The 15,531-nt window shown below is 46.4% G+C and overlaps 1 protein-coding gene across 3 annotated transcripts in view; it reads left to right on the forward strand.

Annotated features, from left to right (window-relative positions):
* Positions 1-15,531, forward strand: part of LOC130106812 (low-density lipoprotein receptor-related protein 1-like) — a 187,923-nt gene that overhangs the window by 124,811 nt on the left and 47,581 nt on the right. For all 3 annotated transcript variants that reach the window (XM_056273068.1, XM_056273069.1, XM_056273070.1), the window contains 11 exons: positions 4,719-4,813; positions 4,959-5,108; positions 5,308-5,448; positions 5,695-5,820; positions 5,985-6,116; positions 6,290-6,424; positions 7,441-7,570; positions 10,967-11,093; positions 11,205-11,356; positions 11,903-12,027; positions 12,268-12,642. In XM_056273068.1, coding sequence (XP_056129043.1) covers positions 4,719-4,813; positions 4,959-5,108; positions 5,308-5,448; positions 5,695-5,820; positions 5,985-6,116; positions 6,290-6,424; positions 7,441-7,570; positions 10,967-11,093; positions 11,205-11,356; positions 11,903-12,027; positions 12,268-12,642 — 1,688 coding nt within the window. The remainder of the gene's footprint in view (positions 1-4,718; positions 4,814-4,958; positions 5,109-5,307; positions 5,449-5,694; positions 5,821-5,984; positions 6,117-6,289; positions 6,425-7,440; positions 7,571-10,966; positions 11,094-11,204; positions 11,357-11,902; positions 12,028-12,267; positions 12,643-15,531) is intronic.

Here is a 15,531-nt window from a genome sequence, read left to right on the forward strand (position 1 = left end):
TGTCCTTCTTCATCACTCCCAATGAAAATCTTATCATCTTCAACTCTGCCACCTCCAGCTCCACCTCCTGTCTTCATCAGTGCTACTGTCTCCAGACCATATAACATAGCTGGTCTCGATCTTGTAAACCTTCCCTTTAACTCTTGCTGGTACCCTTCTGTCGCAAGTCACTCCTGACACTCTTCTCCACCCACTCCACCCTGCCTGCACTCTTCTTCACCTCTCTTCTGCACTCCCCGTTACTTTGGACAGTTGACCCCAAGTATTTAAACTCCTATGCCTTTGTCACCTCCACTGCTTGCATCCTCACCATTTCACTGTCCTCCCTCTCATTCACGCATAGGTATTCCATCTTGCTCCTACTGACTTTCACTCCTCTTCTCTACAGTGCATACCTCCACCTCTCCAGGGTCTCCTCCACCTGCACCCTACTCTCGCTACAGATCACAATGTCATCCACAAACACCATAGTCCATGAAGACTCCTGCCTGATCTCGTCCGTCAACCTGTCCATCACCATTGTAAAAAAGAAAGAGCTCAGAGCCGATCCTTGATGTGATCTCACCTCCACCTTGAACCCATCTGTCATTCGACCGCACACCTCACCACTGTCACACTTCCCTCATACACAACCTGCACCACTCCTACACACTTCTCTGCCACTCCTGACTTCCTCATACAATACCACACCTCCTCTCTTGGCACCCTGTCATATGCTTTCTCTAAATCCAAATAGACACAATGTACCTCCTTCTGACCTTCTCTATACTTCTCCATCAACATTCTCAAAGCAAACACCACATCTGTGGTGCTCTTTTGTAGCATGAAACCATACTGCTGCTGCTGATCATCACCTCTCCTCTTAACCTAGCTTCTATTACTCTTTCCCATATCTTCATGCTGTGGCTGACCAACTTTATACCTCTGTAGTTGCTGCAGTTCTTCACATCACCCTTATTCTTACAAATTGGTACCAGTATGCTTCTTCTCCACCCCTCAGGCAGCCTCTCACCTTCCAAGATTGTGTTAAACAATCTAGTTAAAACCTCAACTGCTATCTCTCTCTTTTTTCTTTTTTTTTGTGTGGATTTTCTCCCCAATTGTATCCAGCCAATTACCCCACTCTTCCCAAGCCGTCCCAGTTATTGCTCCACCTCCTCTGCCGATCTGGGGAGAGCTGCAGACTACCAAACACCTCCACTGATACATGTGGAGTTGCCAGCCGCTTCTTTTCAACTGACAGTGAGGACTTTCACCAGGGGGATGTAGCATGTGGGAGGATTACACTATTCCCCCAGTTCCCCCTCTCCCCCTAACAGGCGGCACTACCTACCAGAGGAGGCGCTAGTGCAGCAACCAGGACACATACCCACATCCAGCTTCCCACCCGCAGACACTGCCAATTGTGTCTGTAGGGACGGCCGACCAAGCCAGAGGTAACACGGGGATTCAAACCAGCGATCCCCATGTTGGTATGCAATGTAATAGACTGCTACGCTACCCGGACACCCACTGCCATCTCTCCTAAACACCTCCATGCCTCCACAGCTGTGTCATCTGGACCAACCGCCTTTCTACTCTTCATCCTCTTCATAGCTGCCCTCACATCCTCCTTGCTAATCCACCACACTTCCTGATTCACTATACCCACATCATCCAACCTTCTCTCTCTCTCTCTCTCTCTCTCTCTCTCTCTCTCTCTCTCTCTCTCTCTCTCTCTCTCTCTCTCTCTCTCTCTCTCTCTCTCTCTCATATTTTCTTCATTCATCAGCCCCTCAAAGTACTCCTTCCACCTTCTCAACACACTCTCCTCACTTTTTAGCAGATTTCCATCTCTATACTTCATCCCCCTAACCTGCTGCACATCCTTCCCAGCTCTGTCCCTCTGTCTAGCCAATCGGTAGTAGTCCTTTTCTCCTTCCTTAGTGTCTAACCTCTCATACAACTCACCATACGCCTTTTCTTTGGCCTTTACCACCTCTCTCTTCATTTTGCGCTGCATCTCCTTGTACTCCTGTCTACTTTCTTCATCTCTCTGACTATTCCACTTCTTCTTTGCCAACCTCTTCCTCTGTATACTTTACTATACTTCCTCATTCCATCACCAAGTCTCCTTGTCTTCCTTCTTCTGTCCAGGTGACACACCAAATACCTTCCTAGCTGTCTCCCTCATTATTTCTGCAGTGCCTGCCTAGCCATCTGGCAACTCTTCACTACCACCCAGTGTCTGTCTTAACTCCCTCCAGAACTCCACACAACAGTCTTCCTTCTTTAACTTCTACCATTTGATCTTTGGCTCTGTCTTCACTCTCTTCCTCTTCTTGGTCTCCAAAGTCATCCTACAGACCACCATCCGATGCTGCCTAGCTGCGTTCTCCCCTGTCACAACTGTGCAGCCTCCAATCCCTTTTAGATCGTGCCTCCTACATAAGATATAGTCCACCTGTGTGCACTTTCCTCCACTTTTGTACGTCACCCTGTGTTCCTCCCTCTTCTTGAAATATGTATTCACCACAGCCATTTCCATCCTTTTCACAAAATCCACCACCATGTGTCCTTCCACGTTTCTGTCCTTGACACCATACCTACCCATCACCTCCTCATCACCTCTGTTCTCTTCACCAGCATGGCCATTGAAGTCCGCTTCAATCACCACTCTCTCCTCCTTGGGTACCCTCTCCGCCACGTCATCCAACTCACTCCAGAATTCTTCTTTCTCTTCCATCACACACCCAACTTGCAGGGCATATGCGCTGATAACATTCATCAATGCACCTTCGATTTCCAGCTTCATGCTCATCCCTCTGTCTGACACTCTTGTCCATCACTCACCTCCAATGCACTCCTAACATACTCTTCCTTCAGAATCACCCCATTTTTCCTCCCATCCACACCATGGTAGAAGAGTTTGAACCCTCCTCTGATGCTCCTGGCCTTACTCCCCTTCCACCTGGTCTCTTGCACACACAGTATATCTACCTTTCTTCTTTCCATCATATCAGCCAGCTCTCTCCCTCTACCAGTCATAGTGCCAACATTCAAAGTTCTGACTCTCACTTCTACACTCCTACCCTTCCTCTTCTCCTGCTGCTTCTGGACATGCCTTCCCCCTCTCCTTCTCCCAACAGTAGCATAGTTTCCACTGGCACTCTGCTGGCCAACAGTACTGTTGGCGGTCATTGGTAACCCGGTCCTCGACAGATCCGGTATGGAAATCTGATTTATGGTCTGCATATTTGATTTGGCAAAGATTTTACGCTGGATGCCCTTCCTGATGCAACCCTCCTCATTTATCCGGGCTTGGCACCGGCACTAAGAATGCACTGGCTTGTGCATCCTCAGTGGCTGGGTTAGTGTATATTGAGCTCTATATGTAGAAAACGTGAATGTGGGTATTTGGTTGCATACTGAAGAAGATCCAGGAGGTGGTGTAATAACATCAACTGTCAAATCCTCTTCAATAACCATGATATAGCTGGCGCTGTCACTCATCTTCCGAATCCCACCTCAAAACTAGGAGAATATCACGAGTGGCCGATTTGAGGTGAATGAGTGTGAAGTTTTGGCAACTGTCTCTCACAGCGTTTTCTTTTGCCATGCTATACGCCCTCTGAGCCCACATTTTCACGTCTGTGGTTTATATATACCAACTGTCGTAAAGTGGCCGTAAAGTAGTACTGCTGTTAACAAAGAACATTACGACACTAAACTTAGACTTACAACCGGGTTACATGAACACAAATGAGAGGTGCAGTTGGAGTGGTTTTGTGTGTGTGTGTGTGTGTGTGTGTGTGTGAGTGTAAGTGAAGAAGTGAGGAGCTACTGCATAAAAGGGAGGTGTGTTTGTGGCGGGTTGGGGAGGAGAGGCGTTTTTTAGCTGTTAAATTGAATCTGCTGAATAAGAGTTTAATGGGTGTCTACACTCCCGTTTACCATTACAGTCATGGGTTTACTCTTTCTTACTTCCGGTTCCGGTGGGGGAAGATGGCAGCGCAAATTCACGTTTGCGGCGGCCTCACCCAGTACCGTCCATGCAGTATCTTTGTCCAAGTCTTCGTCTAAGTTTTGTCTTCGTTTGATGGCTGGGAGAGCTGGCGCTGAAGTGGCTGGGAGAGCTTGGTCTGCTGCGTCCTGTGGGCCCAGGGACCATCGCCCCTGCCTGGAGCTGTGCCCGAAGAGGGCGACGCTGAGGGCGGTCTGACAGGATGCGGAAGTGGGGCAGGCTAAGCTAACTGCTAGCCCACACAGACCGACAGATTCGACAGTCATCCTGGCTAGCGTTCGTTCCCTTGTACAGTGCTTTTTTGTTTAGTTTGGATACATGTGTTAGTTTTGGTATATGTGTTGTAGTTTTTGGATGTGTTGTTCTCTTTGTGTTGTACTGCTATGGACTGGAGGAAACAGCATTTCATTTCATTTCATGTACGTAAGTGCATGAAGAGAAATGTCAAAGTGTTGCTGATTGCTGATTCATCTCACATAACCTTCATCTACATGCACTTTTAACTGTCTGCCCTCAAGCAAGTACTGCCACATTGCAGCTGATTGAGCACATTTGTGTCCCATTCTCTTGGCATTTGTTAGATATTGCACACTCAGCAGTGAAGATGAAGTGAAATTCCAAAATTCTTCTGGAAGCTTAGTGTTATTTGAGGAGTGAGGCACAAGATGATCTCATTTACACAATGTTTACATGAAAATACTATTTACGTCTTTAGGAAGCTCTATTGGACGGACGGTGACAACATCAGCATCGCCAACACAGATGGCAGTAACCGCAGCATCCTCTTCACCAGTCAGAAAGGCCCTGTTGGTGAGTCGCTGTGATGATGGACCTTCCTGTCTCCTTCAGATCTATGAACTGGTTATAAGTTAGACTACAGTAAATCCTGACTCGGACTGTATGTGACACAGCGTTGGAAGGGCCAGCCGTTACATCCCCGCCGTTTCTTTTCCAGGTCTGTCCATTGACTTCGACAGCGAGCAGTTATACTGGATCAGCTCTGGGAATAGCACCATTAACCGCTGTAAACTAGACGGGTCTGGACTAGAGGTTCTGGAAGGGGTTAAGGGCAAACTGACCAAGGCTACTGCTCTGGCCATAATGGGTAGGTCTCCCTCATCGCTGCATGTTTGAGACAACATTGTCTTTCTTTGAGGAGAGTTGAAGGATGTGAAAAATGAATGGGGACAGTATGTGATAATCACCTTGATTTTACTTTAACACTGCAAATGCATTTATGTGGCTGGTGTATCAGTGAGAGGCAAACTTCTGGTGCAGTCAAGACTTCCTTCTCTGTCATTTAGGGGACAAGTTGTGGTGGGCAGATCAAGGCACTGACCAGATAGGAACATGCGACAAGAAGGATGGAGGCAACTGGAAAGTCCTTAGGAACAGTACCTCCCCCATGATGCATATGAAGATCTACAATGAGACTGTGCAGAAAGGTGCGGGCAAGGCTGCCATGCACCCATTCGTGACGTTCTCCTTTCACACCGCCTTTGTTGTTTGTGAAACTGCTGGGGAAATCTGAGCAGCAGTGTGCAAATGAGTGCCTCACTGAACAGATCCCTGTTTTTTCTCTCTGATTGTTTGACTGTTTAACCAAGATACGTAGCACACATTTGATTACAAGTCCGTACCTTCCCTCTAATTTATTTTGTGCATTTGTTCTGGTGCTTTTGTGTTTCCAGGCACCAATCTGTGCAGCAATAACAACGGAGACTGTTCCCAGCTGTGCCTCCCAACCTCCCCCGCTACTCGAGCGTGCATGTGCACTGCAGGATACAGCCTACGCAGTGGCCAGCAGTCCTGCGAGGGTACATACATACAAGCATATTGTAGACCAAACACAGTTCTTCATTCAGTCTCAAACTTGTATTTAAAAAAATCAAGTCAAGCTTCATGCGTAGTATTTATTTTCAGCACGATGCAGACACAGTTTGAATAACTAATACCTGGTTGTGATTTTGCTTCACTGTAGGTGTCGGCTTGTTCCTGCTGTACTCTGTGCATGAAGGTATACGTGGAATTCCCTTAGACCCGCTGGATAAGTCTGATGCCCTGGTGCCAGTGTCGGGCACATCCCTCGCCGTGGGCATAGACTTCCATGCTGGTAAGGCCCCCCACCATGCCTCTCTTACGTCACAGAGGCATGGGATGGAATGGAATATTAACCTGGCATATCTGGCATTCACTTGAAATCGTAGCTGTATTACATAGTTGTTAGGGAATGGGCTGTCCACAGAATATTCAGTCCAGTTCTAATATGATTCCCCTCTTCCCCAGACAATGACACCATCTACTGGGTGGACATGGGCTTGAGCACGATCAGCAGGGCCAAGAGGGACCAGACCTGGAGGGAGGACGTGGTCACCAACGGCATCGGCAGGGTGGAGGGCATAGCCGTCGACTGGATAGCAGGTGAAACACAGACTGCACATTGAGGCGAAACATACCTCACACAATTCTACACCTCAAAAACACACACTGTAAGTAACAGATACTGACATTCCATGTTCACTTTTGTTCTCACCGAACTCCAAATTTATATCACGCTCACTCTCTCTCACTCTCGCTCTCTCGCTGTCTCTCTCGCTCTCTGTGACTCACTGTTCCTGAATTACCCTGTGTGAGAATCAGGGTGGCATGAGGATGGATTTGGTGCAATGTGAAGGGAAAAAGCATTGTATATAATCAGGGCATGCAAGAAAGATAGAGGCAGTGAAAAAGATGCATCGAAATAAAATTAGGTCAAGACTCCAGGTAGCGTAGCGGTCTATTCCGTTGCCCACCAACACGGGGATCGCTAGTTCGAATCCCTGTGTTGCTTCCGGCTTGGTTGGGCATTTTTACAGACACAATTGGCCATGTCTGCAGGTGGGAAGCCAGATGTGGGTGTGTGTCCTGGTTGCTGCACTAGCGCCTCCTCTGGTCGGTCGGGGCATCTGTTTGGGGGGGGGGGATAGCGTGATAGCGTAATTGGCCGGATACAATTGGGGAGAATTCCAAAAATAAAATAATAATAAATTAAAATGAGGTCATTTGTGTAACTGGAGTCACATGACTCGAGTGTGATTGCAGGACAAGTTGGGCTGTTCCCACTTAATTCTTACTTTATTTCCGCTCCTCTCTACCTCATCCAAGATCTGCTACGCCCTGTCCCGGTATTACTCTCTTAGAAAATAATCTGAAGCAATATCCTCTCTAGGGACAGTGGGTAAGCTTGTTTGCTGCACTTGAACAATAAACACACTGCCAGGCTTCTAAACATTTTATATGTCTCTCTATTTGCTTTTGAATGCTCTCTTATGTCGCCACTAAGTTAAAGTGTTATCAGATGTTTACACCAGCACAAAAAAAGAGGGGTATTTCAATAAAACAGCTTGTACATTTTCAGTATCTGGAAGCGTATGACTGTTCTCTTCTGTGCTCCGCAGGAAACATCTACTGGACTGATCAGGGCTTCGATGTGATTGAGGTGGCCAGACTCAACGGTTCCTTCCGCTATGTGGTCATCTCCCAGGGCCTGGACAAGCCCCGCGCAATCACTGTTCACCCAGAGAAAGGGTAAGTAGGAAAATAACCACTGGACAACACATCTTTTTCAAGCATTTTGCTTCCTGAAAAAAAGAAATAGAGATGATGACAGACGATGCCAAGCTGAACACAAGAATCACTTCAGATTTGCTGTATCCACGTAGGAGTTTGGAGAAACATTAAAATAACTTTTATTGAATTTAACACTTTTTTTTTTTTTTTAAATTTACCCCTTTTTCTCCGGCCAATTACCCACTCTTCCGAGCCGTCCCGGTCTCTGCTCCACCCCCTCTGCTGATTCGGGGAGGGCTGCAGACTACCACATGTCTCCTCCAATACATGTGGAGTCACCAGCTGCTTCTTTTCACCTGACAGCGAGGAGTTTCACCAGGCGGACGGAGCGCTTGGGAGCATCACACTGTTCCCCCCAGTTCCCCCTCCCCCCCAAACAGACGCCCCAACCGACCAGAGGAGGCACTAGTGCAGCGACCAGGACACTTACCCACATCCGGCTTCCCGCCTGCTGACACGGCCAATTCTGTCTGTAGGGACGCCCAACCAAGCCGGAGGTAACACGGGGATTCGAACTGGCGATCCCCATGTTGGTAGGCAACGGAATTGACCGCTACGCCACTCGGACGCCCCGAATTTAACATGTTCAATGGCATAATGATGCTGACACATTGTGTTAGTTCAACCTGGCTTAAAAAGTTTTGCAGCAGATTTTGGTTTGTACTCAGCACCTGGTGCCTCTCATGTCAGTGTCCAACAATAGTCGGCCAGCACTGATGGATTCCAGTTATCCTGGTACCTCTTTCCCATGGTCACAATGTCCTGGTGAGACCTTTCACCATGTTCCTCACTGATTGCACCAAGATCAGCAGGGAAGAAGTCCAAGTGTGATGCAGAAAATGAATTTTGACTGCTGGGATAGGCGCCAGCATCCCGCGACCCTACTTGGGATAAGCGGCTTGGATAATGGATGGATGTTGCACTTGATGGTTTTGTGTGCTTTAAGCATGTTGTCAAGCAGTTCAGTGTAGTTTGGTGCTCTGCGGTTGCCAAGAAAATCCTCAACAACATCCTTAAATGTCTTCCATGCTATTTTCTCTGCCCTGCTAGCAGATCTTCTAACTCCCTGTCACTGATGACCTGTCTGATTTGTGGACCAACAAAAATGCCTTCCTTCATCTTGGCATCAGTGATTCTTGGAAACATCTGTCTCAGATAATGAAATCCATCACCTTCTTTGTTCATTGCTTTCACAAAATTGTTCATCAGTCTGAGTTTTATATGAAGAGGAGGCAGATATATCTGTTGGGTGGACAAGTGGTTTATCCTCCACACTTTACTGTCCTGGAACGAAATGCTTACGGAGCAGCTAGTTCTTTTTAATGTGACGTGACTCTTTAGCACGGCTATCCCATTTCCAAAGGAAGCAACATTCCTTTTATGTCCGAGCTGCATTCCTAGTAGCAGTGCCAGTACTTTTACATCGCCACACATGTTCCAGTCGTAATTGTTGTACTGTATGTGTTCCAACAACATTTCCATGTTATTGTAGCTTTCTTTCATGTGTACTGCATAGCCAATGGCTACTGAAGGGTGGACATTGCCATTGTGTAACAGGACAGATTCAGGCTTAACTTTGATGAATCTATAATAAGATGCCATTGTTGTGGGTCATGCACACAACCCAAAGCCATGAACAATCCACCAATGTCAGTGCAGAAACAGAGGTTGTCAACCTGTGTAAAGAAGTTTGTCAAATGTTCTAGATGGTTCCGAAAGATAGAAATGTTTGTACCTGGTCACCGCAAACCACATCCTTGCAATCTTGAACCAAGTAGTTCTGCTTTAGCTTCTGACAAATCTAAGTCCCTGACCAGGTCATTTAATTCTGTCTGTGTTATCAGGTGAGGATAAACAGGCATAAAGGGTTCAACATCTGGCTCAGTGTCATTTTCCACATCTGGTTCATGTGTTGTGGCATCTTCATCTGCCTCATCTAGGCTCCATGTCTCTGGTGGCTTTGGTACTGGCAAACTGTCATCATGTGACACTGGTCTCATGGCTGAAGGCAGGTTGGGGTACTCAATAGATTTCTTATTTTTAGTAGAGAAGCCAGACACATTGGTCAGACAGAAGTAACAGTCCGTCACATGATCCTTCTGTTCTCGCCATATCATTGGGACTGCAAATGGCATTGACTTCTGAATACCTCTGAGCCAGGCTCTCAGGTTGACTGCACATGTTGCACAACAAATGTGAGGAGCCCAGGGTTTCTCTTGGTCACCAATGTTACATCCAAAGTAGAGCTCTTAGGCTTTAAGTGCGTTCAGGGAGCATCCGGGTAGCGTAGCGGTCTGTTCCGTTGCCTACCAACACAGGGATCCCAGTTCAAATCCCCGTGTTACCTCTGGCTTGGTTGGGCATCCCTACAGACACAATTGGCCGTGTCTGCGGGTGGGAGGCCAGATGTGGGTTTGTGTCCTGGTTGCTGCACTGGCACCTCCTCTGGTTGGTCAGGGCACCTGTTTGAGGGGGAGGGGGAACTGGGGGGAATAGCGTGATCCTCCACGTGCTACGTCCCCCTGGTGAAACTCCTCACTGTCAGGTGAAAAGAAGCTGCTGGCGACTCCACATGTATGGGAGGAGACATGTGGTAGTCAGCAGCCCTCCCCGGATTGGCAGAGGGGGTGGAGCAGCGACCGGGATGGCTCGGAAGAGTGGGGTGATTGGCTGGATACAATTGGGGACAAAAAGGAGGGAAACCCCCCCCCCCAAAAAAATAAGTGCAGTCATGGTGCGTCTTTGAGCCTTAAGCGTATCCTCACCACAGATGTAGCAGAATGTATCGCAGCTGATGAGACATTTCTGCTGTATTAAATCTTCATGAAGACAATAAATACTATTGTTAAGTAAACTCACTGTGCTACTGCCTGAAGAACATGTCGTCAGCATGCGTCCAAACAGCATGTGTCAATGTGAGCAGCTGTCTGCCAGCATCTAACCTGACTAAGCATGGCCAGTCTGCCTAGGACAACATCTGCATAGCACCTACACTGAGTGCTGCCCAGGCATGCTGGGACTGACCAACACAGCTTGCTTTGTGGGCAATATACTAGTAGACTTAAAATATGACGGGAAATCACAAAAATAGGTTAGATCTACAAAACGGTATGTAATAGGAAAACTTTAAGGTGATTTTTGTGATCAGCAGCCCAAAATACACCCAAAAGTGTTGAGGAAGCGAAATCTTCATTGTCCAGTGCTGCTCTGTTGTAGCTGCTGGGATTCTGCCACGTTGTTCTACTGTGGAGGTTTTCTCTCTTTTAATGTGTGTGTGTGTGTGTGTGTGTGTGTGTGTGTGTGTGTGTGTGTGTGTGTGTGTGTGTGTGTGTGTGTGTGTGTGCGCGTGCACAGGTACCTGTTCTGGACAGAGTGGGGTCAGTACCCCCGTATTGAACGTTCTCGGCTGGACGGGTCTCAGAGGGCCGTGCTGGTTAATGTCAGTATCAGCTGGCCGAATGGCATTTCCATTGACTATCAGGTACTGTATAATGACACGGTATTCATGCTTCAACTAATACGACACAGTACTTAGACAAAATGGGCATTGTGCTAGCACCTTTCCAATTTGATTTAACTGTGTCTTTGATAGGAGGGTCTGCTCTACTGGTGTGACGCCAGGACAGACAAGATTGAGCGCATCAACCTGGAGACCGGAGAGAATCGAGAGGTGGTGCTAGCCAACAACAACATGGATATGTTCTCTGTGTCTGTGTTTGAGAACTACATCTACTGGAGTGATAGGTCAGAGGTCCCCTTTGAATTCTGTCTCTACATATGCCTTCATTGCCACTTTGGTTTATTAATAATCGTGATTTAGGGTGGCCCGGTGGCGCAGTGGTTAGCGCAGTCGCCTCACAGCAAGAAGGCCCTGGGGTCAAGCCCCGGGGTAGTCCAACCTTGAGGGTCGTCCCGGGTCGTCCTCTGTGTGGAGTTTGCATGTTCTCCCCGTGTCTGTGTGGGTTTCCTCCGGGTGCTCCGGTTTCCCCCCACAATCCAAAGATATGCAGGTCAGGTGAATCGGCCGTACTAAATTGTCCCTAGGTGTCTTTGTGTGTGTGTGAGCCCTGTGATGGTCTGGCGGCCTGTTCCGGGTGTCTCCCTGCCTGCTGCCCACTGACTGCTGGGATAGGCTCCAGCATCCCCGCAACCCTGAGAGCAGGATAAGCGGTTTGGATGATGGATGGGTGGAATAACCATGATTTATTTGCTCACATTTCCTTAATGTTTTTCTCATCTGGTAGCTTCAGCTCGCTCACTAATGCCTCTTATCTGTGTGCTCTCACCCAGAACCCATGCTAATGGCTCCATAAAGCGAGGCAGTAAAGACAACGCCACAGACTCCTTGTCTCTGAGGACTGGTATTGGAGTACAGCTTAAAGACATTAAGGTGTTCAACAGGGCCAGACAGCAAGGTGAGCATTGAGTCATCCGCTCGCTGTTTCACTTAATTGTGATAGCAAGTCTGTCTGATGTGCAAGAATTTTTAGCATGGCTGAAAAGAATTTACACTGCCAAGTAGAGCTGTAATATTAACTAGTGTGCTGGTAACTTTCATTTTACTAAAGTTTGATCAGCTCAACTCTTTTAATGAATAGTGTATGCATCAAATATTCAAGAAATTTTGTTTATTGAGACATTTTCTCTGTTTACAGGAACAAATGTATGCAAAGACAATAATGGTGGATGTCAGCAGCTTTGCCTTTACCGTGGGAATAGTCAGCGTACATGTGCCTGTGCCCACGGGATGCTGGCTGAAGATGGACGCAGTTGCCGTGACTACGATGGCTACCTGCTCTACTCGGAGCGAACAATACTGAAAAGTGTTCACCTGTCAGATGAAAACAACTTAAATGCTCCTATAAAACCGTTTGAGGACCCAGAGCACATGAAGAACGTCATCGCACTCACTTTTGACTATCGAGGTGGAGGAGGAAAGGGAGCCAACCGCGTCTTCTTCAGCGACATCCACTTCGGCAACATTCAGCAGATCAACGATGATGGCTCTGACCGGAAGACTGTCGTAGAGAGTGAGTATATATTTTGATATGCCTGCTTTGTTATTATCCCGTAGGTGCTCAGTCGTGTGCCATGGAGGGTCATGTGTATGCAGGTTTTCATTCCAACCCAATAGTATTCATTCATTCATTGCAAGAATGTTGTCTTGCAATGAAAACCTGCCTTAAAATGGTTCTCCATGACACATGATTTTGAGTATCATTGCAGTAGCCAAGTCAAGTTTAAAGTGCGTTATCCCAGGCATGTCTCAACACACTTTATACGTCAAAGGAAACAAAAACAACAGCACACAATGAAGGACATCATTAAAGATCATTTTGGTTGTTGGCTTGACAAGTAGCTGATAAGAAAGGGAAAAGAGACGAGTTTTAAGGTGACGGAGAGAGTATGCTGAGTTTTTATTAACTCTGGGGACTGATAAGCCAGCATCTTGTGAGCGAAGGCTGCATACTGCAGTGTAAGGTGTAATAACTTTGGGAAGGTAGGATGGTATGAGTTCATCCAGGGTTATCAGAAGAGTACCTCAGTTTTTAACTCAATTTGTTTTGAGGCTGCTCATAAAGTAAGTATAACAAATCAGACATCAGTTGTTGCTTTCAGTGTGGGAGGATGGCGGCACAAAGTCACGTTTGTGGCTGCCTTACCGAGTACTGTCCATTGCAGTGTCTTTGTCCATGTCTGCGTCTTAAGTTTTTCGTCATTTGATGGCTGGGAGAGCTGATGCTGGATCGGCTGGGAGAGCTTGGTCTGCTGCGTCCTGTGGGCCCAGGGACCACGGCCCTGCCTGGAGCTGTGCCCAAAGAGGTCACACTGAGGGCGGTCTGACAGGATGCGGAAGTGGGGCATGCTAAGCTAACTACTAGCCCATGCAGACCGGCAGTTCCGATAACACCGAGGGCGGTCTGACGGCGGCCTCGCCTAGTTTTGACTGTGTTTTTAGTGTCGTCGTGTGGAGTGCGGGGAGGTGTGTCGAAGGTGACTGGCTGGAAGAACTGGTGTTGGATCGGCTGAGGGGGCTGGGTCTGCTGCGTCCTGTGGGCCCAGGGACCATGGCCCTGACCGGAGCTGCACCCGAAAAGGAAACACTGAGGACAGTCTGACTGGATGCGGAAGCAGGGCAGGCTAAGCTAACTGCTAACCCATGCAGACCGGCAGTTCTGACAGTCATCCTGGCTGGTGTTCGTTTTCCTGGACAGTGATTTTTTTTATTTATTTATTTATTTTATTTAGATATACACTACCGTTCAAAAGTTTGGGATCACCCAAACAATTTCGTGTTTTCCATGAAAAGTCACACTTATTCACCACCATATGTTGTGAAATGAATAGAAAATAGAGTCAAGACATTGACAAGGTTAGAAATAATGATTTTTATTTGAAATAAGATTTTTTTTACATCAAACTTTGCTTTCGTTAAAGAATCCTCCATTTGCAGCAATTACAGCATTGCAGACCTTTGGCATTCTAGCTGTTAATTTGTTGAGGTAATCTGGAGAAATTGCACCCCACGCTTCCAGAAGCAGCTCCCACAAGTTGGATTGGTTGGATGGGCACTTCTTTGAGCAGATTGAGTTTCTGGAGCATCACATTTGTGGGGTCAATTAAACGCTCGAAATGGCCAGAAAAAGAGAACTTTCATCTGAAACTCGACAGTCTATTCTTGTTCTTAGAAATGAAGGCTATTCCATGCGAGAAATTGCTAAGAAATTGAAGATTTCCTACACCGGTGTGTACTACTCCCTTCAGAGGACAGCACAAACAGGCTCTAACAGGTACTATTTAATGAAGATGCCAGTTGGGGACCTGTGAGGCGTCTGTTTCTCAAACTAGAGACTCTAATGTACTTATCTTCTTGCTCAGTTGTGCAACGCGGCCTCCCACTTCTTTTTCTACTCTGGTTAGAGCCTGTTTGTGCTGTCCTCTGAAGGGAGTAGTACACACCGGTGTAGGAAATCTTCAATTTCTTAGCAATTTCTCGCATGGAATAGCCTTCATTTCTAAGAACAAGAATAGACTGTCGAGTTTCAGATGAAAGTTCTCTTTTTCTGGCCATTTTGAGCGTTTAATTGACCCCACAAATGTGATGCTCCAGAAACTCAATCTGCTCAAAGAAGTGCCCATCCAACCAATCCAACTTGTGGGAGCTGCTTCTGGAAGCGTGGGGTGCAATTTCTCCAGATTACCTCAACAAATTAACAGCTAGAATGCCAAAGGTCTGCAATGCTGTAATTGCTGCAAATGGAGGATTCTTTGACGAAAGCAAAGTTTGATGTAAAAAAAATCTTATTTCAAATACAAATCATTATTTCTAACCTTGTCAATGTCTTGACTCTATTTTCTATTCATTTCACAACATATGGTGGTGAATAAGTGTGACTTTTCATGGAAAACACAAAATTGTTTGGGTGATCCCAAACTTTTGAACGGTAGTGTATGTGTTAGTTTAGATATATGTGTTAGTTTGGACATGTGTGTTAGTTTAGATATGTGTGTTAGTTTAGATATATGTGTTAGTTTGGATATGTGTGTTAGTTTAGATATGTGTGTTAGTTTGGGTATGTGTGTTAGTTTGGACATGTGTGTTAGTTTGGGTATGCGTGTTAGTTTAGATATGTGTGTTAGTTTGGATATGTGTGTTAGTTTGGATATATGTGTTAGTTTAGATATGTGTGTTAGTTTAGATATATGTGTTAGTTTGGATATGTGTGTTAGTTTAGATATGTGTGTTAGTTTGGGTATGTGTGTTAGTTTGGACATGTGTGTTAGTTTGGGTATGTGTGCTAGTTTAGATATGTGTGTTAATTTGGGTATGTGTGTTAGTTTGGATATATGTGTTAGTTTAGATATGTGTGTTAGTTTGGATATGTGTGTTAGTTTGGATATGTTTGTTAGTTTAGATA

The sequence above is a fragment of the Lampris incognitus genome, chromosome 2 (genome assembly GCF_029633865.1).
Source record: "Lampris incognitus isolate fLamInc1 chromosome 2, fLamInc1.hap2, whole genome shotgun sequence".
NCBI classification, from domain to species: domain Eukaryota; kingdom Metazoa; phylum Chordata; class Actinopteri; order Lampriformes; family Lampridae; genus Lampris; species Lampris incognitus.